The 27561-nt window shown below is 39.0% G+C and overlaps 1 protein-coding gene across 4 annotated transcripts in view; it reads right to left on the bottom strand.

The window, feature by feature from the left end:
* Nucleotides 1-937: 937 nt before the first annotated feature.
* Nucleotides 938-27561, bottom strand: part of LOC135213700 (protein starmaker-like) — a 60672-nt gene continuing 34048 nt past the window's right edge. For 2 of the 4 annotated variants that reach the window (XM_064247825.1, XM_064247802.1), the window contains 6 exons: nt 19450-19512; nt 16250-16388; nt 16016-16122; nt 8814-9938; nt 8069-8099; nt 938-2686 (listed from right to left, as the gene is read on the bottom strand). In XM_064247825.1, the coding sequence (XP_064103895.1) occupies nt 2652-2686; nt 8069-8099; nt 8814-9938; nt 16016-16122; nt 16250-16388; nt 19450-19512 (1500 nt within the window). In that variant the 3' untranslated portion in view covers nt 938-2651. The remainder of the gene's footprint in view (nt 2687-8068; nt 8100-8813; nt 9939-16015; nt 16123-16249; nt 16389-19449; nt 19513-27561) is intronic. The other 2 variants (XM_064247812.1, XM_064247819.1) reach the window with 2 other exon arrangements.

Below are 27561 nucleotides of genomic sequence, written 5' to 3'. Positions count from 1 at the left end.
TTACAACAAAATATCTTATCACATACTCTACCACCAACTGGCATTTGATGCCAAAGGCTAAAATAGCACTTCAGTATTTTAAAGCATCACATTACTCATACTCACACACTATGAAGGGTCTCGACTGCCATTAATCAGAACAAAATTATACATTAACTTCAAAGAATCCTGACATCCAACAATTATCAAAATATATTTTTGGACATGTTTAACTTGTAAAGTAAAAGTAGTTTCCACAGCAGTCTGGGGAACAATGAAAACTGTTCAGCTGGGAACAAAATCTATTAAATTGGGAATTTATCTGGAAATAATAAAACTACATCCTGAATTGCACTTTGAAATTTGAAGAAAAATTATGATATTGTAAGATACCAACACATTCCCAACACCTGTTTATCAATGCTTACACAGAGCTATCTCTAGCGAGTTTCAATTCCAGACTACAGTGCACTATGGATTAATATAATAACTGTAGTATACTTTGTAACATACTACTGTATATACACAAGAATATATTGAAAAAACTAAAAAATTAACATTGCAGATATACATAATACAAAACTACATCATGCAGAATATACAGCAGCTGCTTTTCCCTCTCTTCACAAATGAATATACTTTTAGACAGCTAAGTTTCTACAAAATAAATATATGACTTAGAATAAATATAGATATAGAACGTCAGCAGACCTTGAAAAGCAAGAACTGAGTTAGCTGTTTGCCACAGAAAAAGCCGTTCTTCAGCAAACATTAATCTGACCTACGGCAAGAGGAAAGACATCCGCCACATCCCAAGGAATCTGAGTAATATATATGATAAAATCAACATAAAAAAAACAAGAAGTTTTAGGATGCAAGTGGATGCTTGACAAGCAAAATCAGTTGTCCTTTTTTTTACTGAGAGGAAGGAGAGAAGGAAGAAGAGGAAAAAGAACGAGAGAGAGAGAGAGAGAGAGAGAGAGAGAGAGAGAGAGAGAAATTCTCAAATGACCTAGTGAAAAAAAAAAATGCATGGTACATGAAGTGACTTTGCCTATACTGTACATCACATTGCATCCAGAAGGAAGTTAAACACGTTCTTTAAACCAGGTCTTCAATGAAAGCTGCTTTGCTTTCTGTCTTTTACTTCTCTCATCTCTTCTCTCTGGTCTTACATACTTAATTGTCCATCTCTTCAAATCTTCATCTTATTCTAATTTATATCTTAACTTACAAATAAATTTTTTAGACCAGTTCTATTTGCCTACAGCTGGGGCTTTGCAGGCTAGTTAGACTACCCTACGATAGTAATCAAAAACTAATAAATGACTGATGAAATATGACAAATTTTCTATCAGACAAATTTTCTAAGACAATTTGTATTTCCATAGCTACAAACCTGGGGTCTTGACAATAGGATAATTTCTAGTGCCTAACTGGATCCGGTTAAATCGCAGATGAAACAAGGAATCTTGCGAGATCTGGCAATGCGTGCGTATATCGGGTGAAGAGTGGTCAAGGACCACGCATCTACGCCAGTGTCAGTCTTTCCCAACTTGGATGTCTTAGCAGACAGAGGGGTGGCTAGAGGTGGACAGTACAATGTTAAGACCTCAGGTTTGTAGCTATGAAAAATACAAATTGTCTTAGAAAATTTGTCACCATATGGGTTTGTCATTGTGAACCCAATGGATTGCATTATACAAAGTTAGTAAACAACTGACAATTGACTGATGAAACCCTCATGTTACCATGAGGGATTGTTATTGTGAACATGATGGACAGTGTCTTAATTGGCTGAACCTCTTTAATTGAGGTCTCAGATACTCTGCAGTGTGTTTTTAATCAGATTTTGCCAAATGTGTTCATAAAATAAGTTCATAAAATAAATGCTCAGAAAGATGTTCAAAGTCATCTCCAACAGGCTCAGTTTAAGACTTTCATCACTGTCTTAGTTTAGACTTTCATCGCTATATTCTAAAAAAAAAAATCTCTTCTTGAAACTGTTTTGTCATTAGCATTATTACATAAATGAAGGCAAACCATCCCAATATCTGCTTCAATTCAACCTTGCAAGTAACTAAGATTAAATTAACCTTCATATCTGCTCCTTTCAATTTATTCTATTATCTGTCAAAAGATCACAGTTCCTTAAATCTCAAGTTCTGTCTGAATACATTAACAACAAGGGAGTTTTCTTTTGATCAAGTAGTTTAAACCAGACCACTGGGCAAGACTGATAAAGGTTCTGTTCGTTGGAAGGAGCAAAGATTAGTTCAACAGTCAGGGGGAAGAGAGTAGTTGCCAAAATTTTTACTGCTATTAGCAATTATGTTCATTTAAATCTGGTAAGCATCATTAAACAAACAAATAAATAAAGGCTACTCTAACTTTGCGTAACTCAGCAAAACGAAATATCATACAATCATAACACCCACTAAACCATCAAAGTGAATTGAACAAATAAACTTTGTAAATGTGCAAACTAAAGGTACTGTTAATCACAAGTACATTTCATTTACTATACTTAGTCATATTTTCCTGTAGAGTATCAAATAAAAGTTGCATGACTTTCGTTGCATTTTCTTTTATTCACTTCTTTTGTCTAATCCAACTTGGCTGTCCAACTTCTTTTTTTTCAACTGTGTCTTCCTCCAATTTCCATTTTTCATTCATGATGAAACTCTCAGGCCAGTTCTACCCAGGTCTACAAATGAGAAATGGTCCAGATTAAGCATTTCATCAAGATTATTGTATTATGTAAAGAGCAAAATTATTTATTGTTACACTGCATAACTAACCTCAAGACACCTACAATGCATTCAGATATATCATCCCTTTGAGGACCCCTGCTTGTAAGTGATACATGAACTCCTTTACTGAACATCAGCAACCTTTAGGTAACACAGCTAAAAAGGCACCTCCTAGGAATGGAACTTAATCTACCCTTTGTCAATAATTGCTACAAATCCACATTCCTAATATACAGCTAGAAAGATTACTACTTGCCTAATATAGAGACAGAGATAGGTCACTACTTTCTTTTCTCTTTGTAAAAACTTAGAAAGACATATCACTGCCTAATCACTACCTGGTCCCACATCTATGACTACATGCATTCATGATATTTTAAGTTTTATACTTCTGGTTTTAAGTCCTTAATATAAAACCATACATCACAAAGCGGTAACAGCTCAGCTCTATTGTCTATTGGCTACTTTTCTGTCATTAGTCTCACTCTGCTTTCCTTATAATAGCCTAATTTATAATAAACCTATTTGATTTACAGCAAATATACATATTCCATCACTACACATTACAGGAAACAGTTATACAGCAAAATTAACAGCAACGAATTTCTAAGTTAAAAGAGTGCAAAATCATCTAGCAATTTCATTTGCTTAATCTTTATTTGAAGTTTGAGTATGTACACAAAGTTTCTTATATCATTTTACAGATACTAATATCACCAACTACCAGTTGCTTTATATCACAATGGTTAACTTACAAGATGTATACCACAAAGGCTAATTAAAAAAATAACCAACTTGTGGTAAAAGTACAAAACAATCTTTTACTTATAACCTACGATTAACTATAACCACAATTCAGTTCTGCATTTTATGTCACAGCTTATCCTACACTACAAGGGACCTCTTACCATACTAGTGTAGTATCGAGTTTAAGAGTTATTTTATGGGATTGGTTCAAACTACAGTATACAGTACTGATATATGTCATTGATTATATGTAACTTGCACACAATGAGGGATAACCACTCTGGGTCAAGTAAATTTAATTTTGTTTAACATTTCTTGGATATTAACTGCTACTACTTGAGCTTACTTCTTCACAAAATGTTGAGCTTACTTCTTCACAAAATGAAGTAGTCATTTCTTGGATATAAAAACTGCTACTACTTCTTGAGCTTACTTCTTCACAAAATGAAGTAGTTATTAAGGCCACTGTCTACACTGTACAGTAATGTATATGCCTTAATGTGTTGTAAATCAGAGCTAAAATCGTCCCTACATTCTAAACTACCACAATATATTTCCAGAGCCTTGGCAGCAGCAATAATTCACATCTACTGTGATTTGACAGTCATGGTTAAACGCACAGAACATGGTCAGAACACTAAAAGTAATTATCAATGCAGCATGTCTAGCAAATGGGTAACTTTGGGTAATATTAAACTATTAAACCACTAATGTTCCTGAAACAATACACAATAGAAAAATACTCTTGGTAAAGCTTCAATATGAAAAATTGCAACTTTACAGGAGTCAATAATCTTGCTTTTAATTAAAATGTTTCCCAACCACTAAATTGAAACTCAACTTAAGCCCCATCCACTTAGATCTCAAATTTGAATTCTCTCTTCTTCAACATCAACTTAAGCCCCAGCCACTTCATATCCTAATTTTGCATTCTTTTTTCATGATGAAAATTACTTTCAGCAAAAAACTATTTAAAATGGATGAATTCTGGCTTTGTTCATCCCACAGGAGTATAGTATCAGTGACTGCATACCAAGTGGCACACACCTACCTGAGATTACTAAAAGTTCTTGGCAGCATCCCTTCAGTTGGAGCTACATACTACTTTATGCCCTATACAGGTAGTGCTCGAAGTTTAAACTGAATTCCAAAAAATCCGTTTTACGCATTAAATCCGATGTTACAATGGGGTTAGCAATTAATACTAAAAAAAAAAAAAAAAAAAAAAAAAAAAAAAAACAAAAAAAAAAGGTAAGTAAGTTGAAAATGCGTATTTTTAAATTTGCGCGACACAGCGAGCGCTGGCAGCAGCGTACTACGCTGTACGATATGTTGGCCCGAGAGCGAGAGGCTGGCATAGGTACAGCGGCAATGAGTTCGACCTCACTTGCGCTCGTTTTGAACCAAGTAACATTAGGTCAGTGTTCGTTTGTGATTTTTGAGTTTTTTTTTCAAGTACCGAAAATTAAAACAAAAAAAACTATGTCTGCCAAACAACCAAATAGGTGTCCTGCTGGTAGTGCAAAAAAGAAGAGGCAATCCATCACTTTGGAGCAGAAACTGAAATAATAAACCAGCGTGAAGCGGGAAAGGCAGTCATGGTTATCGCACGTGACAAACGTTTATCACAATCGACAGTATCCACCATCCTCAAGGACAAGAAACGCGTAATGGATGCTGTAAAGGCATCTGCTCAGTTCATTCAACGGTTATATCAAAGAAGAGGATAGGGCCTTTGGAAGAAATGGAGCAGTTACTGGTCACGTGGGAGTGGAGGACCAAATACAAAAGCGTATGCCGCTCACCCTCTTAACCATTCAGACAAAGGCGCGCATGCTTTTTGAAGAACTGAAGAAGAATTATGATGATAACCACAACAAAAGTTTTGCAGCAAGTGCTGGATGGTTTCGTCGTTTCAAGAACCGCCATAATTTTCACAGTGTGAAAATTAGCGTGAAGCAGCAAGCGCTGATGCCGACGGAGCCGCTAAATTTAAGGATGTTTTACACGAGATCGTCGTTAATGAAGGCTACTTGCCAGAGCAAATCTTTAATGTTGACGAAACCGGACTTTATTGGAAACGTATGCCACAACGGTCCTACATCCACAAAGAAGCAACGGCGATACCCGGGTTTAAGGCATACAAGGATCGATTGACTCTTCTGCTTGGGGGAAATGTGGCTGGGTATAAACTTAAGCCCTTTATGATTTATCACTAAGAAAATCCAAGGGCTTTAAAAAACATTGACAAGCATACACTTCCTGTGCATTACCGTCATAATAAAAAAGCTTGGATGACTGCAATATTGTTCGAGGACTGGTTCGTTCATTGCTTCATTCCGGAAGTGAAAGATCATTGTAGGAAAAATAACATCCCCTTCAAAATTCTTCTGATTCTCGACAATGCTCCTGGCCACCCTCAGCACATCAGAGATATTAACGAGAATGTAAAAGTTGTGTTTCTGCCCACCAAACACAACTTCTCTCATACAACCCATGGATCAGGGTGCTGTGGCTACGTTCAAGGCGTATTATCTTCGGAACACGTTTGCGCAGGCTGTTCAGGCTACGGATAACGAGGAGAAAGATCTCAGAACTTTCTGGAAAGAATTTAGTGTTCTTAACTCCATTATGAACATTGGAAGGGCGTGGAAGGAGGTAAAGAAAGAGTGTATGAATGGGGTCTGGAAAAAATCTGCTGAAAGTGTATGTGAACTCGTTTAAAGGTTTCGATCAGAATGAAGAAGAAGTGGAAATCAATAAAAAGATCTTGATACTTGGGAAAAGTTTAAGATTTAGAAATTGACGAGGAAGATATCCAAGTACTAATAGATGTGCAAGATGTAGAGCTAACGGCAGAGGATTTAATTGCACTTGCAGAAGAGAAAAAAAAAGCAGAAGAGGAAGAAGAAATAAAAGAGCCGGAGCGAACGTTTACGACTAAAAAACTGGCAGAGGCGTTTGCTTTATTTGATCAAGGACTGAAACTTTTAAGTGAAATGGATGGGGACGAGGAACGGTTTGCCAAAGTTCAGAGGGCTCATCAAGACAGTGTTGCATGTTACCGATTAATTTATGAAGAACGAAAAAAACGCACTGTGCAACCTACAATGGATTTTTTCTTCAAGAGAACGACTCCAGTGCATTCCGCCTCCCCCAGCCCTACCCCCTCACTTGAGACTCGATCCTGTACTTCTAGGAACAGTTGTTTCCTCGAGACACCTGAACTAACAGAAGAAGAAATTCTATCTGAGGAAGAGCGAATTGATGATCCTGCTGCTTTATCATCATCCTCCTCTTCCGATCTTTAGTTATAGTAGCCATGAACAGCCTGACACCGATCACGTATGCGGACAACGGACCGAATCTTGGTGAGTACCCTTTACGCTACAGTCTGATCCTTGTTCTTATTATTAAATTTCTTTTTATACTTAATTATCATAAGTCAATCTGCATTGAAACACCCGAATTAGCTGATATTAATAATTACTATACCATATATGTATAGGTATACTGTGTAGTGTAGGCTAATCTTCCATATATGTGTATATAGCCTAGCCTATATGGTACTGATTAACTTAGTGTAGGCTAGGCTATATCCGAGATACGATTTTCTCAACTTACGATGGGTTTTTCGGAACCTAACCCCATCGTAAGTAGGAGAATACCTGTACTTTTTGAATGTCTGACATCCTTAACTTTACCATGCATCAATCTTCACTTCCTTCAAGAACAAAATCTCTGGGTAGGGCCTATGAGTCTCTTATTGGAGCTCAGTGGTCTTTTTAAAACAACAAACCTAAATATTAATAAAACACTGTCAAAGTGAATGTGTCTTGTGCAGAGACAAGCATACGGGGCCAAAGGATTGTGGAGTAAGAGCAGGTGCTTCTCTCCTTTGCCTTTGACTCCCATTTACAACTGGGTGGACTGGGCAAGGCACAAACAGGATTTGAAACCGACTTCACAAATACTGGCTAGGTCCTCTGTCACTAGCTTAGTATGAATGGTATTGCTTACCATTAAATCATGGAGGAATGAAAAATAAAGCTGTAAGATTGGTTTGTTTGTTAGTTAGTTAGAAAGTTAGTATAACCAGACCACCGAGGTCTTAAAATCCCAACTATCACACGACTAGACCACAGGGTTTGTTATAATTAAAAGAATGAAATGCTCTTACTCATGTGTTACTGGCTTGTAAAGCTTCTTAATAGTATACAAACTTCTAATGAAGAATGATAAACTTCTTTTACAGATTATAGAGCCCGTTATTTTTCACCCACTGGGGCCTGAATTTTGTTATTTGAATAATATATTTTTATGCCCTCAAGTCAGAGACAGGTGATCTAGACATAATTGGGTTAAGTGTCATCACATTCTGAAATATAACACTATGCTCAGTTTATAGGTAGTAGGAAAGTAACAATAATGTGATTTTTGGAGATGATGTGCTGAACATGAGCTTCTACCAATCACAATGGTCTTTATTTAACAACAGCTGCAAAAAAAAAAAAATCCCTGGCATTGATGATGAATAATGGTAAATAAAATAAAAAAAAATAACAAAAAATAATTTGCACACTACTAACCAGTCTGTCCTCTCTCATGTTGTGGCTGAATCTGGAAAGAGAGAGAATTACTCAAAACCTTAATTGTTACAATGTAAGAGCATTAACACTTTCATTCTTATAAAAATCAGACTAAAGGAGGCTTAAGGCAATAACACAATTTATTAACATTTACAATGCACCTCTATGGCATGTGATTAGTTTGGAGTAGCGTTCACTTCTGTACGTCACTCCATTTTCATACTTAAAATAAAAACTGTAAGGTTATTAGTTATCTAATGCTTTCAACGGGGGAACACAAACAGTCATCATTCAATTATGCAGTTATTTTATATCCACTGTGGCATCATTTACTGCATTATGAAAACAACATGACTTTTACACATAGTTAAAGCACTACCTTTAAATGAATGGGTGTAGCAACTCTTTCACTTAAATCACCACAGTGTTTACCTATGAAAAAGTGCACCTCTTATGGAATTTCATTAAATGTCATTAGCTCCATGAGGCTTTACACCTTTCTAGGAAAATAAGTCTCAAGAGCACTCACAAGACTAGTTCTTCATCAAGATAAGGGTGATCTATGCTGACTGCAGCCTATTATGAAAGTAAATACGTACATGTAAATTGTACTCAGGTTAGAGAGAGAGAGAGAGAGAGAGAGAGAGAGAGAGAGAGAGAGAGAGAGAGAGAGAGAGAGAGAGAGAGAGAGAGAGAGAGAGAGAGAAACAGTTTACTAACACTAAAAGCAAACAAATAACCTTACCGACAAAGAGAGGGCTAAGGCTAATTCCAGCTCCTCTTGTTCTCTGAGCAACCTCTTCTTCCTTCTTTTTTCTTTGTCCTCTTCATAAGTTGCCATTGCTCGGATTAACATGGCAGTCTTTTCTCTTTCATACCCATCTTCCTTGCAAGTATCTTCATTTCTAGTTTTTGATGCTTTACAATTGTCGTCATCGTCATCACCATCCCGGCAATCCTCAAGTTCCTGTTGCGCAGAAGTATAAATGCCCTGATTTGATGATAGGCGACAACACTCCTCATCATCATCATCTTCATCATCAGGAACATCAATCCTTCCTTTGTAAGCTTTCTCATCGCAATGAGAATCTTCATCATCTTCATCATCAAGATAATTGATCCTTCCCACAGGAGTTTCCTCATTATGACTTGAGGTAGCAGTCTGTCTGTTCAAATTCCTTCTAGGAGACTCCTGTAATGACATTTCTCTATCAGAATTTCTATCACGACTATCGTCAAATTCATAATCATCCAATCTGTCTTGAGAGGAAGTGTTTGAAAAGGACTTTTCATAGCCACAATCCCCACTGTTGACAGCCTCATGCAGCATTTGTTGTGCTTCATTGTAGACGCCCGCCCTTGGAGATAACTGAGGAGCTGATGCGTCGTCGTCATCGTATATTTGTTCATCTGAGTGGTAATCATGGTAGCTTTTTTCCCTTGCTCCTCTGGTCATTTCTTCTTCATCATAACACCCACCTGAACATCTGCCAGAGTTCCTTCGGGAAGACTCGTGTAATGATGTTCGACTGGAATTAGTCCTGACTCGTCCGCTTTCTAATTCACGGCCTTCACCCACGTGGCTCTTCTGAGAAAAGTCTTCATGTTGGCGGAATCGCATCAAACGATCTTCCTCTTCTTGCAGCCTTCGAGCTAGAAGAAAATCCTCATCAGCCTGCTTCTGCTGATAATATTCCAGTGACATTTGGGTGGCAATTTGTACCTGTTCTTCATAGGTCATGTCACAATCAGAATCGCCAAAATTCCTTCTCCTACTACAGTCACTACTATTGTCACTCCAATTCCTCTTGCAGTCATCATCATCAAAATTCTCACACTTGGCATTACGCTTCTTCTTCTTCTCTAATTCCTGAGTGTGGAAATTCATATATGAATATGAAATTCCAAGCAAAATAATCTATTCCCCAAAATGACAAAAATTTCCCTTCAGTAAGTCCCTAGATTTAGATATTGGTTTACTGAAATTTACCATAAAATATTATAAAGTGCAAAAGAAAATCCACAAATGTTCAATATGTATATATGCTGAAGTAGTCTGTTGGCCCAGGATTAATGAGATCAACTAAGAGCTCGACCACCACAAACGTCCTGGGACCAACCGAGTGGTAAACCATTAAAAATGTAAAGGAATAATGGGACCCAACTGAGAGCTGGGATCATTTATTAGACTTAACATAACATTATCATTTTAGCTTATTCTAATCTAAAAATAACGTTCAAATCAGCATGATATAATCTTTATTAGTATTTACTGAAAAATTTATAAGGCAAACATTCATCAGCTGGGAGATGATGAATAACACAACATTTTACTAGCTCTAATAACTAAAGGCATTTTCTCGGCTTATTTTCTTAATGCTGTACTTTTAGTGGCTGTGACAAAAATTTTATTGGCGAGAGTAAATATGATTTCTACACCTATCATTATTTCTGGAGGGGGGAAAGGTGTTTCCTGGAATTACCACAGAGATTTCTGTCATCCAGCCACACTGTTAGACTTTTCCACATCAATGCTGAGAAGAAAACAACAGTTTATAAAAATAGAACTTGCTGCTACTGCGTTGATAAGCATGCCTATATACTTCAACTGCTTCTCCAGCTAAGATCTAACTTCTCACTGTGTACCACAATCTCATGACTGTGACAAACTGTGTGACATCAGTCACACCCTAAGCCAGCACCATGCCTTGCAAGATGACAGAAACCACCAATCAAAAAGATACCAAAGGAGCTGGACTGCAAGGAGTCAGCCCAAAAAGACATCAGCGTGAACAATTCAGTGAAAACCTAGAGCAGTTGACAGTCTAAAGCATACACCCTTGAACTATTGCAGGCAAAACAGTCATGATGGATGGGTATCTGGAAATATATTTTCTCCAGATCTATTAAAAATATGAAGTTAACTATTCTGATAGAAGCCAATAAAGAACTTGGAATTTCTATCTTAAATGGAGTGTGACAAACAATCTAGTTCAATGGGGAGATCGTAAACGTCTCCAATACCGATCACCTCTCCCTTAAATAAGAAATGACTGTAGAAGTCTGAAAAATAGTTATTAATGACTTCCAGACTGTATTTCACCTGCACTGTCTACCCCTCTGTCACAAGTACAAGAGATGTAGATAACCTAGGGAATAATAAAGGGAAGGGGTTGGTCCTTATACAGTAATCTGCAGCCACCTGGCCCTGTTGGGTGTGACAGGTATCCAGGTATCCTTTAACTTGCAGAACAGAAAGATCTCCAGGTTCAACATCCTTCTTCCTTCTGGGCGAATGCCTTGGGAGAAGGCTGAAAGCTCTGAGAAGACTTCTGGCCAAAATTGGTGAGGGTCTAAGGCAAAAGGTGACATAAAGTAACTATATACTATGTCTAACCCATCACAATTATACTGTTCAACCTCAATGTTCAATATTGAGCAGCACCCATCGCAAAAGCAATCCTTTACTATAATCCACATATACAACTAGTCATCAACAGTATAGTACTCAGAAAAAGTCCATAGGCTTAAGCAACACTAGGTTGAGAGTCTGAAGAGAGAATTTTGCAGGAGACAACGGTCAATTAAAAAAAAATAACAAAAATATTAACAGGTGATGGGCAGTATGCACTAACCTACCTTCCTCCAAATAAATCCCTTATTGCCAACTAGTTGGCGCCAGGACATGGAATTCTTACCCATCAAACAAGAACCAACCTGCTGTTCAAATTAAACCTTATAAAAAGTGTTCAGCCCAGTGAAGACTCACAAAAGGGGGCAAAATTACCAACAACAAACTATCAGAAAGAGAAAAAAAAAAATTTTTTTAGCTCCAGATGATCGATTAAAAATAATTACAATGATTATATGACAAATTTTTAATCAATTTGTATTTTTCGTAGCTAACAAACCTCTGGTCTGCACAATAGGATAATTTTCTAGCGTCAGCTGGAAACTGGTTAACTCTTAAACGCCGATTGGACGTATTATACGTTGACGAAAATTGTCTGTCAGGTGCTTAATTGACGTACGATATGTTGACTACAAAAAGTTTTTTTAAATATTCGTGGAAAAATAGTTATAGGCCTAGTTTGCAAAAAATTTTAAATCACACGCCTAGAGGGATGCTGGGAGTTCACGGATCAAGCTGTTGTTTTGTTTACAAGCGTTACCCAGGGGCGCAAGCACAAATTTCTTTCTTCTCACACTAAAAAGCATCAACGACACATCTCAGAAATTCTTTCATCACTTGTCGTAATTTTTGCACCATTTTATATTAGCCGTTACATAGTTTTAAATCTGAAAATGTGCGCAATTTCATGTAGAATACAACAAAAAGTAACACATGGTTGTAGCTTTTATCAGTTTTGAAATATTTTCATATAAATCACAATAAGTGCTAATATTTCAACCTTCAGACAAAATTGACTCACCCAAAATGGTAGAAAAACACAATTGTAAGCTAAACCGCTTACATTCTAATAATATTCAATCATTTACCTTCATTTTGCAACAAATTGGAAAACTCTAGCACAATATTTTGATTTATGAAGAATTTTTGAAAAAACTTTTTCCTTACGTCTGCGCTCGGTAACTCGCTGAAAATCTCAGAAATTCTTTCGTCAGTTTGTCGTAATGTTTGCACAGTTTTATATTAGCCCTTACATAAAGTTTTATATATGAAAATATGCGCAATTTCATGTAGAATACAACAAAAAACAACTCATGGTTGTAGCTTTTATCGGTTTTGAAATATTTTCATATAAATAACGATAAGTGCCAAAATTTCAACCTTCGGTCAACTTTGACTCAACCGAACTGGTCGAAAAATGCAATTATAAGCTAAAACTTACATTTTAGTAATATTCAATCATTTACCTTCATTTTGCAACAAATTGGAAATCTCAAGCACAATATTTCCATTTATGGTGAATTTAAAAAAAAATACTTTTCCTTACTTCCGTGCGGTAACTGCCGAAAATCTCGGAAATTCTTTCGTCAGTTTGTTGTAATGTTTGCACCGTTTTATATTAGCTGTTACATAAAATTTTATATATGAAAATGTGCAATTTCATGTAGAATACAACTAAATACAACCCATGGTTGTAGCTTTTATCAGTTTTGAAATATTTTCATATAAATCATGATAAGTACCAAAATTTCAACCTTCGGTCAAATTTGACTCTACCAAATTGGTCGAAAAACACAATTGTAAGCTAAACTCTTACATTCTAGTAATGTTCAATCATTTACCTTCATTTTGCAACAAATTGGAAAACTCTAGCACAATATTTCAATTTATGGTGAATTTTTGAAAAACACTTTTTCCTTACACCCACACGCAGTAACTCTTGTCGAAAACCTTAGAAATTCTTTCGTCAGTTTGTCGTAATGTTTGCACCGTTTTATGTTAGCCATTGCATAAAGTTTTTTTTATGAAGATGTGCACAATTTCATGTAGAATACAACAAAAAAACAACCCACGGTTGTAGCTTTTATCAGTTTTGAAATATTTTCATATAAATAACGATAAGTGCCAAAATTTCAACCTTCGGTCAACTTCTACTCGACCGAAATGGTCGAAAAACGCAATTATAAGCTGAAACTCTTACATTCTAGTAATAGTCAATCATTTACCTTCATTTTGCAACAAATCGGAAGTCTCTTGCACAATATTTCGATTTATGGTGAATTTGTGAAAAAAACTTTTTCCTTACGTCCACACGCGGTAACTCTGCCGAAAACCTCAGAAATTCTTTCGTCAGTTTGTCGTAATGTTTGCACCGTTTTATATTAGCTGTTATATAAAGTTTTATATATGAAAATGTGCGCAATTTCATGTAGAATACAACAAAATACAACTCATGGTTGTAGCTTTTATCAGTTTTGAAATATTTTCATATAAATAACGATAAGTGCCAAATTTCAACCTTCAGTTAAATTTGACTCTACTGAAATGGTAAAAAAATGCAATTGTAAGCTAAAACTCTTATATTCTAGTAATATTCAATCATTTACCTTCATTTTGCAACAAATTGGAAAACTCTAGCACAATATTTCGATTTATGGTGAATTTATGAAACACACTTTTTCTTTACGTCTGCGCGCAGTAACTCTGCTGAAAATCTCAGAAATTCTTTCGTCAGTTTGTCATAATGTTTGCACCGTTTTATATTAGCCGTTACATAAAGTTTTATATATGACAATGTGCACAACTTCATGTAGAATACAACAATAAATAACTCATGGTCCTAGCTTTTATCACTTTTGAAATATTTTCATATAAATCACGATAAATCGAAAAAATTCAACCTTCAGTCAACTTTAACTCAACCGAAATGGTCGAAAACTGCAATTGTAAGCTAAAATACAATCAATTACCTTCATTTTGCAACAAACAGGAGGTCTCTAGCACAATATTTAAATTTATGGTGAATTTAAAAAAATAAAACTTTACGTCCGCACATTATGAATTCATGCATCATTTTGTGATAATATTTTCTCTGTGTTGCTTCAATCATTTTACAATTTGTTATATACCAAAATCATTGCAATTTAGTGTACAATACAAAAAAAAAATTAACTCATTAGCTTTAACCGTTTTGCCCACAGCACGATTTGTATACAATTATATATGAAATTTATTTTTGTGCTGTCATGTATTCCAATATTTATATATGATGATGATATTTTTTTTCATTTCTGATGGATGCATACTAAACTTCAGGCAATGACAAAAAAAGGAGCCAAACATGAACTCTTAATTTTAAGAACTAAGTGTGCTGTGATTTTTTGAAAAAAACTTTTTTCCGCTTCGGCACTGACTCTCGAACGCTGCCAGCATACGAGAGACACTTTGGTAAATAGTGGCTTGGCGTTCAAGGGCTAAAAAAACAATAAAAAATTGTAAAAACCTGTGGCATCTACCAACTCATACGTGTACGAGGTGGATGCTGGTCACCCACCGGGCTTGGAACCTCGTGTCGTGTCGCACCAGTCTTTCTTCCAACTCAGGATATGGGGGGGGGGGGGGGGGGGGGGGGGGGGGGGGGGGGGGGGGGGGGGGGGGGGGGGGGGGGGGGGGGGGGGGGGGGGGGGGGGGGGGGGGGGGGTTTAGAGGTGGTCAGTTAACATTACGATCTCAGGTTTGTTAGCTATGAAAAATACAAATTTATTAAAAATCTTTCATTTGTTCATACATGGAACAAACCTTCGTAAAACTTTACTCCAATGGCTTAGCTTGTCGGCCACAACATTCCTCCTGCCTGGAATGTATCTGGCCATGAGCTCCACAGAGTTGTCGACCACCACAGGTGCATCTTGACTGTTAATGAGACGAGCTGGCGGCAGAAAGGAGTCACCTTCTCCCATGAACAACTCTGGGACCATGAATAGAAGACCTCTAGCTTCTGTCACAGAGAAGAGGTCTAACATAGGTCTTTCCAAACAGACAGAAGAGATAACAGGATACCCCAAGGGGATGTCCGAGATAACAGGATACCCCAAGGGGATGTCCTATGATAAAATACTCAGCAGAGATATATTCTAAATATCCAACTGTAAACTTTTGCATTGTCAAAGTAATTGCACTGTACAACAATAGAAGTCCTTGAGCTGCCCAGGAAGCGTGCATCTCCAACAGAAAAGATGTCCTATCAGGCGATCCCTTATGATGACATACAATCAGTAGTATGCTACTCATCAGATGAGACGTCCTATGATGATAGGACACCCGAATGGGGTAGTAAGTGTGATTTAAAAAACAAAAGTGCAGACTGAAAAGTTTTCATCACCAGAGGAACTTGAGGATAAAGATGCAAAATTGTGTCTAAAGACAGCTACTCTTTCTCAGTTGACTAACACAAGGTAACAGGTTTGAGTTAAAAAGGGACTCCATACTTTGTCAGAAATAATATGCTTTGTTTATATGGAACCTTTCACACTCACCTCATTCATGATGTCTAGAATTGAGTAGTTTGTTGGAAGTCGCTCAATATCAGTATAACAGATTTTTCTACAAGTAGGACATGAGTGATTCCGCCTTCTTGATTTAACTGTTAAAAAATAGAACATTATAGCCTATAGATAAATATACCAAAAGCAGCAAGTTATAACACTTCAGCTATAAAAAGTCTGTTCATTACATCAACAGTTATTAATGTAGTGCAGTTATTAACATACTTAAACATTCTTTGCAGAATGTGTGTCCACAATCAGGAAGCAAAGTTGGACGTCGTTCTTGGTTGTTATATGGCTGTGTACATATTTCACAGCAGAGCAAACTGTTAACTTGTGCCGTTCCCCTCTCAGACATGGTTTCCTAAGTAAAAATACAATGAATTACAACAGAATACCATATAAAATGTGGGACAAAGGCCAACCACTAGGACCTATGAGGACATTACAACTGAAAGGGTAAGTGTAGATAGGTTGTAATGGTGAAACAGGAGGAAAACCTTACAGTTGCACTATGAAGCACCGTTAGGAGAGGATGAAAAGTAAGATGGAGGAAAGCGAACATGAATAGCAGTAAAGTAAAAGGAATGAAAGGGGTAGCAACTGGGGGGGCCAAGGGAAAATGTGTGAGGTGCATAAATGGCACTACCCCCTTACAAGGAAAATGAATGACAAGAACAAAAATTAAATCTACTTCATCAAAACTTATACTTCTTTTTCACATTCCCGGCCAGAAGTTAATCTTAAATGAGGACTTAAATTTGGGAAAGTTAAGTAGGTTAACCAGATGGATAGAGACCAAGGTAATGGATGACTTAACAGACAGGAAGCAGCAACAGCTGCATGCAGAACAGAAACTGTCAGGAACCTTTGGTACCAGCTATAAACCTGTTGTAATGGAACATGCCTTAAATAAGCTACAAATGACTCAATGGCCTGAATATACTTTACAATAACAACAATACTATAGTATCTTTTTTAGCTGATTATAAAAGATCACTTAGGTTTCACTTTTCTGAGAGATTTATTTAATATATATTTACAAATAATATCACTACTTTATATAATTTGGTGACTAACAATGTAATAAAATTAATTACCTAACCATACAAGGCAATAACCATACAAGGATATAAAATCAATTACCTATCCATAGTAGGTTAGGTAATAAAATCAATTACCTAACCATACAAGGTAATAAAATCAATTACCTAATCATGACTGCAAAAAAGCAATGCAAGTTGGTTACTAACAAGGCAATAAAATCAATTACCTAATCAAAAAGCAGACTACTATAATAGCAAAGTCTAGCAGTAAATTAGTTGGTTTAGCTTAGGCATGGTTTGCCATATAGGGCTGCTTGTCCAATTACTGCAAATGGAACACAGGTTAAAATCTGTATATGCAACTAGAATTGGCATTATCATGTGATGGTCAGTAATGAGATATGAGAGACTTTTCATTTTGACTTGGGGCATTCAGGCTTTTCTTATATGTCAGTCTTTTATCAGTTACCTGCTTCATACTGGATACGCTACTTGCCAACTTTAGAAACCATGACAAATTTTGAATCAAATATATTTTTCATAAATAGCAAACCTTCGGTCTTAACATTAGGACATACTTTCAGCGCAGGCCCTTTGAGGAACGAAATGGGACATTATGGCAGATGGCTGAGGTCCTGCATTTAAGAAAATTGGTTCTGGACTAAGGATGAGCTAAGAATAACCAAATACAGTATCCCTTCACTGACTTTCCTCTTACAATACTCCTACTTTTCTTTTATTTCTCTTCATAAAAGGCTCACCAAGAACCGAGCGACTACATATGGCGGGGAAAGTTGGTGAAAACTCTTGAAGTTTTCATCCACTAACACCATAAGTCCAAGTCTACAAGTACCCTTGAGTTTTTTATTGCTTTATTCTTTCCCCTTCCTCTGCTTTTTACCCTGTGATATATATCACAGTATTAATCTTTAACAAAAAGAACTTTTTTCTTGTGTCATGCCTTCCGTATTTTTACCCTTAAACATGTTATTACAGCAAAAATGCCAACTCCAAAAAAAATTTTCAAAACTCACAGGTACTGTCCTTCCCTGACTGCATGGCACATGAACAACAGGTGTTTCATATTAAGTAAGATGTCTATTGGAAAAATTATGAGGATATCACAAAAATTTTAGCAGAGACAAAGACATGATCTTGTTACACGTACCTAAGACTAACTCACGAAATCCCCAATGAGATTACTGATTCATTGATTTGGTTATTTGTAGTTTTATCATCACGACTAATTACAAACAATATTTCTGATAAATCCATCTAAGTGTAATTTACCTCTTAATTACTGAGCACATAAAACTACAGAGTACAGAAGCCCCCTACTTACTGAGCACACAAAACTACAAAGTACGTAAGACAAAGGCTTTTGCAAAAAGGGTATAAGCAAAAATACTGTACAGCAAAGATGGTGTACAAAGTTATATGTGCAAAACTCAACTGCATTACAGTATACTAGTGTAATATAGTACATATTCTATTGTTTCCTGTTTTATATATTTCATATAGTACTTATTACTCCTTTTCCACATACCATGATACTGTACTGTAACTTTAATTCTGTTAAAATGCTTTACAGCAATATTATGTATCTTATTGGTATTTATACATTTCATCATCCTTATACTGTCTTTCTTTCTCAATTTTTTGCTCTAGTTGGCCTGTGTCAAGCACAACAAATCTGACCAATATTCCGTCACCTTTCTCCTCATTCAAGGTAAGCTTGCTTCCTGTTACAGTTTAAGGCAATCTTTTCAGATTTGAAGTTTTTTTTATTTTTTTTTCATTTTCTGTTAGTATTCTCTTCTAACCACTGTTCATAGGTATCACAAACTATTACTGTGATGAATTATTTGTCTATAGTAAAATAATATGTATTATCAACAATAACGTGAGAGACCATGACACATGTCCAGGGTACTGGTGCAAAAGGAGTAATTTCAGTTCCAGCTAAACTCATAAGGAGTTTTCTGTTCCATTAATCTAAAAAGCTCAAAAGGATAGCAAAGTTTTATAATTACAAACATCATCATTCAATATTTTCCAACCAATATTTCCCAATATGTACACAGTTTGATATCGTTCATGTTACTATCTTCAATCTCTTCTGTTTTGTGGCAAATAAGAAATACAAGAATTATTTAAAACTGTCTCTAATGATAGTCTTCATGATGATAGGTAAGTCTAGCTGGATGATTTAAGCAGAAACACTGGGTGACATAACTAACATGATCAAAGAATCAAGACTTAATCAGTATAGATAAGAATTATGCAGAGCACAAGGTGAAGGATGAAAAAACGTTCATTTCAAGGGAAAGCCTGAATGCAATCATAATAACTAAAAAAAAAAAATAACTAAAGACATACATCACTAGGAAATGGTGGTGCACTCATTAAGCCTCGGCTTTCGTAACAAACTACATCTCGATCCTGAAAGTTTTAATACAGAGTATAAGTTATAAAATTTATTCTACATTTTGGCACTATAAAAACATGACTTGTTTGTTGAAAATACTTTTCATAAAAAAATTATCAGAAATAGTCACTCAGACTGAACATATAAAATATTCAATACAATGCCAATAAAATCATCCTATTACAAAAATCAAATAGTACAAGAAGGATCCTGAAATCTAATTGATAAAATATCAACACATCAACAATGAAAGATGATAAAAATGTCACTGGAAAACAGCTCTTGTGAATCACTATTACTTTACAAAAAGTTAATGAAGACAGCTACTGTATAACACTACAGCTGTTATCATGTTAACACTGGTAGCTACAACAAAGGACAGAGAGAGAGATTACTAACACACAAAATGTAAATAATCCAGAATGTTGCTTATTACTAACTTTCTAAACAATGAACGTATAAACTGTTCAACAAATGAAGCTTTGATTATTTGTAACCCGTTCTTCTGAAGTTACTTTCACTACCTGTTTCAAGATTTTTAAGGAAAATGGCAAACATCATTATTCATTAGCCAGACCAATTAGAGATCTTTGACAAAATGACTCACTTCCAACATTCTAGAATAATTTAAAGTTTTTAAAGTTTTATTCCAGATGGTGATGCTCGGTATAAAAATTCTACAAAAACTATTGCACTGGTAAAAGTCACAAAGGTAAGACAAGATCACAGCAACTTTGTATGTTATTCAAGCTCCTCTACTGCTATAGAAGCTGACACCCTCCACTGTTGCAGTTATGTTAAATCCACACTCTTTTGACTTTATTTTTAAATTAAACTATTGTCCAATGTTTCTGAGAACTAAAAAACTGCACACAAATCTTTTAGAATAATTAGACAATAACTTCCACTTGTGACTTAAACTTTTATCTTTTCAACTCTTATCACATCTTTGATATGATAAGAGCAAAACATCTCTCTACACTATTGTAGGTTGAACAATAAGGGATTTTGACGTAGGAAAAATCTATTTCTGGGTGATTGGCTCGTGTCGCCCTATGAAATATCCTTAAGATCATTATTTCTAGGTAAAATTAATCTAAAATTACCAGAGAAAACAAAATTAAGAAAATGTCAGTAAAACTGACTCGCTCACTCTATAAAAGAAGTGTCGGTATGAGAATATAGGCGAGTGGGATCACTACCATGAGTCATTCACCATTAGACCTTCCAACATAAAATCCCCACCAGAGAGAGCTTGATACTAAAGTGTGATGCGGAGCCGCCACTTACTACTACTACCGGACCCGCGGACTACAGCAGCGCCCCTAGCGGTCATCCTTAATCTATGAAACATCTTGTCCTGCAGGGTGGGTTAAAAGAAAAACAGGGTGGGTTTCATAGGGCGACACGAGCCCAATCACCCAGAAATAGATTTTTCCTACGTCAAAATCCCTTTTTCTGGGCTCAGCTCGTGTCGGCCTATGAAATTGTACCAGAGAAACAGACAAGATGGAATAAGGATAAATGAAAAACCCAATAGTAAAAAAGAGATATATAATATAAGTGAATCAGGGACCATTACAGTATACAAACAAAGTACTTAAAGCTAACTTTATCCTAACAATGGACAATGGTATGATAAAGAAAGCAATCAATATAAAAGTACTTAAAATTAACTTACATTAAGACATAGTAACACATAATAATGTAATGGCAAAATAATAAAGAATGATTCACTTAATAAGATATTTACAAAATATACAAACACATTGTGTTCTACCCTAGCATAAAAATAAGGGTAGAAACACTGAAGTACAATATATGTTACATAACGTGGATGTCCCTAGCAAAAAAAATATGGGACAATCCACCAATATGATTCTAGCGGCTAAGGCTAGAGTATTCCGAGTAGCATGGCAATAGGGTGAGAGGCATGTTGGACGAGATAGGTAGAAAGGAGACCTGGATCTATACTACAACTACTATGCAGTATCAGGAGAAACAATGTTTCCCGCTGCTACTGCCAGAAAAATTTTAAAGAATTCCAAGGACTTTAGATAAATGACGTTTAAAGACTGTCGGTGTGATTTCCATCCAGTATACTTTTTAAGATCCTCAAAGTTCATGTTGAAAGTAATTAATTGAGGTGGCTACTCCTCTGTTGTCATGTGCTTTGGAAATGAATCAGGATTGGCTTGTTTAATGAAGTAAAGGATCTGTTGTCTGATTCCTTTTACTGATAAATGCCACCTTTTTCTCTCATAAAGAGAGAACCTGAGGATCTTGAGGATGTACGAGATAGAAAGGCTCTTAAGTTGATACTGGGCAGAGAGAAGGATCTTGCGGAAGTGGGATAACTTTCCAAGGAGCCCACCTTGCAAGGGGATCCTCATTTTTAGCTAGCTATGATCCGGGGAAAGTAGAACTTCTCCTGAGGGGGGGAGGAATTCCACATGACCCGCATCTCTAGATAGTAGAGCCGACAGTTCTGAAATTCTGGCTCCTGAAGCCAGGCTTAATAAAAATAACGTCTTTCTAAGAAGCATTATGAATGTGCAAGACGAGTTGTCAGTATCTGAGGCTAGTTTGAGGACATCATTTAAGAACCATGAAACTGCAGTAGGCCTTTGAGAAGGTCTAAGTCTAGCACAGGCTTTGGGAATAGATGTAAAGTAAGAATCTGTTAGGTCTATCTGGAAACCCAACTGAAAGATTTTCTTCAAAGCCGATTTATGAGTAGTAATAGTGCTAGCTGCTAAGCCTTTTTCAAACAAGGATCTGAAAAAGGATATAGCTAAGTTAACTGTCATGGTTGTGGTGTTCGATTCTTTCAGGAAGGATGCTAATTTTTTAACAGCTGAGTCATATTGTCCAATAGTTGACTCTCTTTATCTGATTCTAGGAAGAGGATGTTTTGGTGGATCAATGTTAGCATCTTTGTTAGCCGCAAACTTCATGAAGTCCATAAAGTTAGGGTCTGGAGAATTCCTGAGGAAGCGAACACAGTCCTCATTTGTACTGATTGTGACAGCTTGGGATTGGGAATCCGTTTGAGGTCGGAGACCCAATTCCAGAAGCAGAGGATACCAGTTGCTTTTGGCCAGTCTGGAGCAATCAGTGCTACTAGTCCCTTGAAAGTCCTCAGCTTGCTCAAGACCTTCAAAAGAAGATTCACTGGAGGAAAAACATAAATTTTCCTCCACTGATTCCAATCTAACGACAGGGCGTCCGTGGCATAAGCCAGAGGGTCCAGGTTTGGGGGCCACATAGCAAGGGAGCTTGTGGTTCGCTTATTGTGAGGCGAAGAGATCCACTTGGAGACCTGGGACTCTCCGGCATATCCACTGGAATGACCCCCCCCCCCCCGTCGTCTAGAGACCATTCTGATTCCAGAGGGGACTGACCGGGCGGACAAGGCGTCTGCTATACATTTTCTTTACCCCCGCGCCAGTGAGGTGCGAACAGATGCCATCTGTGTTTGTCTGCTAGCGCAAAGATGGCTATCATGACATGATTCACGTGGTTTGGATTTGGACCCTCCTCTGTTAATGCAATGTACTACCACTGCACTGTCCAAAACTAGTCTTAGATGAGACTTTTTCGGTTGGGGGAAGGAGTCTCTTCAGGGTAAGAAATACTGCCATTGCTTCCAGGATGTTTATGTGAACTGGCGGAAACTGAACTGACCTAGTCCCCCTGAACTTGCTTGAATTGAGAATATCCCCCCCATCGGACGGAGGGAGGCATCCGTGTGAATGGTTAACACTGGAAGGGGATATTGAAGGGGTACTAATTTGGCAAGGTTCTTCACTTTTGTCCATGGACGGAGCTGATTGCGAAGGATCTGTGGGATTACTGACAACTTGTCTCGAGATTTGGCGTTTGCTCTCGATCGCCAAACTCGATTTATATCTTTCAGCCTTGCTTTCAGGAGGATGTCTGTCACTGAGGCAAACTGGAGAGAACCTAGGATTCTTTCCTGGTTTCTCCTTGATGTTTGTTTGCATTTGAGAAATTGTTTCACAGACTTGGCTATTTCTTTTCTTTTGACCACCGGAATTGACAGATTGTGGGAAGACAAATCCCATTGGATTCCTAGCCCACTGAAAAACGAGACTCCGCAGTGAGTCTGGATTTCGTTTTGTTTATCTGGAACCCCAGATGTTCCAGAAATTGAACTACCTTCTTTGTGGCTTTGAGACATTCCTCGACCGTTGGTGCCCAGATCAACCAATCGTCGAGGTATGCTGCTACCATTATCCCTTGAGTTCTCAACTGCTGAACTACCACTTCTGCTACTTTCGTGAATACCCTGGGGGCTACATTCAGACCGAAGGGCATCACTTTGAATGAGAACGTCTGATTTCCTAGTTTGAAGCCTAGGAATGGACGGAAGTGTCTGGCTATAGGGATATGATAGTATGCGTCTGTAAGATCGCAACGAATGAAAGAGTTTAGCTTTGACAAGTCTAAGATTACCCTTCTTTTTGTTGAGCCTTTCTTTGGCACGCTGAATAAGCGACCTTGAAATTTTAGATGCCTGACTCTCGCAATAGCTCCTTTCTGAAGGAGTTCCTCCGCATAATCTGTCAATTCCTTTGATGGTTCCTGATAGAATGATTTGATTGGAGGAGGATCTTTGATCCAACTCCAACCCAATCCTTTGGACACGATGCTCTGTGCCCATTTGCTGAACCCCCACCTGTGACGGAAGAGGAACAGCCTCCCTCCTACCTGGGGAGCCTCACTGTTGTTGGGCGGGTTGACCTCCGCGCCCATCCTCTGAAGTGTTTACCTCTTGCAGCTCTTCCTGTGCCACGCTGGCGAAAGTGGCCCCTCGCCCTGCTACCCCTAGAGAAACCTTCATTTAAAGGCTGGGTAGGCCTGGCTTTCGTACATAGAATTGAAGGCCGGCGAGACTGCGTAGGAGGTTGAAGGTTGACTCTGAGGAGACAACAGGAGGATGGGTTGCGTCTGCTTTGAAGTAGATGGCTGTCCCTGTTGTGTAACTGGGACGGCCTGAACAAATTGCTGTTGCTGCTGTTGCTTCTGGTAAGGCTGGAACCTTCTTCCTGTCTTCTTTAGCTTCTTACCAGCAGCAGGGGCGGTCTCTTGTTTCCTCTTGGAAGAGATGCCCCATCTAGCTCTAAGGCTCTGGTTGAGCCTAGCAGCCTCGTGGTGCACCTCATTCACAGAGGCCTCTGGGAAGAGATCCGCACCCCACATGCTGGAAGCTAGGAGTCTATTAGGCTCATGCCTGATAGTGGCCTCCTGCAAGACATGCTTTCGGCAGTTCCTTCTAGCTAGGAAGAAGTCGAAAGCATCAGCTTGGACTGTCTGAAGCTGTGATTTAGCCAGAATCTTGAATAAAGGTTCTGTGCCGTAAGACAGGGCAGCCATTTCCGTAATGATTAGGGAGTTAAGGGACCTCCCAAATCTTGTTCGAGCATCAAACTCTGCCTGAATAAGGGTATCAGGCAGTCTTGGAAGCTTCTCGCCAAACTGATCCATTGCGCAGTCTGCTTAAGCTTACCTATTGAGAACGTGGCAGGCAAGTTCTCCCACAATTCTCCAAAGGCTGGGAAGAGCGGAGAAGTAGATTCCGCTCCCCTCAGCTGTGGCATGGGCTCGTCTTTGAGGACTGCCTGAAGAGTTGCTTTCTACTATTTTGGTAGGTGAACGGAAGAGAAGCCTCCTCCTCCGTAGCGAAAATAGTGAACGGACTCTTGAAAGCTTGGAGTTTGGTGTTAGTACACTCCCAATCCTCCAGGCAGTGAACCCATTCCCACCCGATGTGCGTGATCCCTACTATACAGCACAGTCTCTCGGGAGATCTTGTCCTCTCTAGTGAGAGCAGCAACGGTCAGCCTAGCATACCCAATGAAAGGCTGAGTCAGTCCGGGATGAATAGAACTCGAAGTCCTCAATTCTTCGAGTTCCACACTCCGGGATAGAGATCATGCCGTCCTTGAAGGGGGCATAAGCGGCAACTCTCCATGGGTTATCCATGGGAGAAGGCTGGTAGGGATTCGTAGGAAGGTAACTGCAAAACACCAGTACCTGCTACAGGGAGCTTGGCTGAGGAGCTTGGTTAAGTCCAGCAAAACGGTCCTCGTGCTCTCTAACTCTGTTTAGAGAGATCTTGAATGGATTGGCCAGACTGGTTGATGGTGTTTGACAGCTGCGCAAACATCTGTTCAAACTTAGAGCTCAGAGAGCCAACCATCTCTCCCACTTGTTGCATCACAAACTGCCGAAAAGGTGGTGGGATCATCAAGGAGCTCGGTCCCGCCACCCCGACAGGAGTTACCGGAGTAGATCCGTAGATGCCGGAGAAGGCGTTGGCTCGGCCGGGGCCGAGCGTGAGCATTCTCCTTAGAAGCCTTGCTTCTAGAGCTCTTAGAGTAGGAAGAGCTCGGCTTTGCCTTCACCGCGTCAGCGTAGGAAGTCGTAGACTTCCTAGCTGAAGAAGACGACGACTTCTTAGAAGTCGTCTTATGGAGAGTCTTCTGTTCTCTCTGTCCCTTCACCTTCTTCGGGGTACAGAAAGAGCGGGAGAGCGGGCAGGGATCTCAGATCCCGTTAAAGCCTTGGAATGAAGCAGAAGAAAGGACAGGGGAAGAAGATCCAGGAGCACCCAAGGAAAGACCTTGGGCGCCCGACACACCTACCTCAACCAACAAATCCTCTGCCCCTACCGCCATAGGCGGTTCAATGTTCAGGTCCAGGTTGGCCACATCTGGGACGGCTCCTCCTGCGTGGAGACGGACCCGAACGCCTGCTGCACCTCCTGCTGGATCGAAGCTATGAGAGGGGCTGCCGAGATGGGGTCGACATAGCCGGTCGACTTGCCACCGGGGAAGATCTGAACGGCCAGCTTCTTGTCAAGAATATACGGCTGGCCCTTGGCGGCTATCTTCCCGAAGCCGCCCACCCAAGCCTTCAGGGTTGCCAGGGCGACTTCCTTCACGGCGGCAGCCTGAAAGAGAAGGCGATATGAAGCTTCTAACGGCAGAGATAGGGTTGAACGGAGCTTAAAGGGAAGTGTTAGTAGTGATAAGACCAAGAAAGTCTAAGAGTAGACTTACCCCACCCAACAGCTGACTAACGAGGTCGTAGCAGATGGTGCAAGCCTCGGGTGCCAAAACGATCAGTCCCATTGTGGGTGGTGGCACACGGGGCGTGGGTCCTACGCTCCTCATGTGCGAGGGTCGTAGAGCGTTGCGTTGCAACCCGGGACCTGACAGTTGGTAGCCTGTAAGTGGAGAGATACATGAGTATCAGGTGCACACTTACAGCCTAACAAATGCTCCGCTGCATGCCGGAGCATGTAAGTTAGATTAAACCAGAGCCCCGCCGTAATACGTGTGGTAACTAGGCGGTTGGAGTTTGTCTAAGGCTACGCCGGAGACAGGAAAAAGATTCCAACCAGGAGTGGTGAGGAGCCATGAAACCACGACGGAGAACGACGGAGATAGCACATAAATTAAATTAAAACTAAAATTCACCGTAATATTAGGGTATATCCGTATATATAACGAAGTATAAAATTTTCCGTCTACTAGAGAGTGCCCGGGCCGGGTAAGGAGCGAGCTCTCCTCCGGTAGCGGAAAACAGGATATAGTAGGCAAGCAACAGACCACTAGTAATGTCCACCCCACCGCCGCCCACTGGCGGAGCCAGACGGACCTATAACCAAAAGGGGCCCCCGGCTTCAGCGGAGGCTCCGTTCGTTACGGTAGGGGAAGGGTGGGACTGAGGCAATAGGTGGGGGGTCCCGGCGTAATACGGCGGGAGAGAGAGAGAGGGGGGGTGGCCTACCCCTCCCCGTCACTACAGCTACCCGCTCGGTAACCCGGTACCTCGAGACAAGATGGTTCCCCGCCCTGTACCCCAGCTGGGTGGAGCTCCATGGCCTCCTCAGAGGGAGAGGGAGGTAGGCTACTGTGGTTGTCATGGCAACCAAGGAGATCCCCCAGACCCCTCCCTATACCTGGTAGGGAGGGAAGGGGAAGGGTAAGGTGCTAAGGGACACGTGATCGCAGGTGGCCTAAGCCGCGATA

The sequence above is a fragment of the Macrobrachium nipponense genome, chromosome 19, assembly GCF_015104395.2.
Source record: "Macrobrachium nipponense isolate FS-2020 chromosome 19, ASM1510439v2, whole genome shotgun sequence".
Classification (NCBI taxonomy): domain Eukaryota; kingdom Metazoa; phylum Arthropoda; class Malacostraca; order Decapoda; family Palaemonidae; genus Macrobrachium; species Macrobrachium nipponense.
This window is presented reverse-complemented; position numbering and strand designations above follow the sequence as displayed.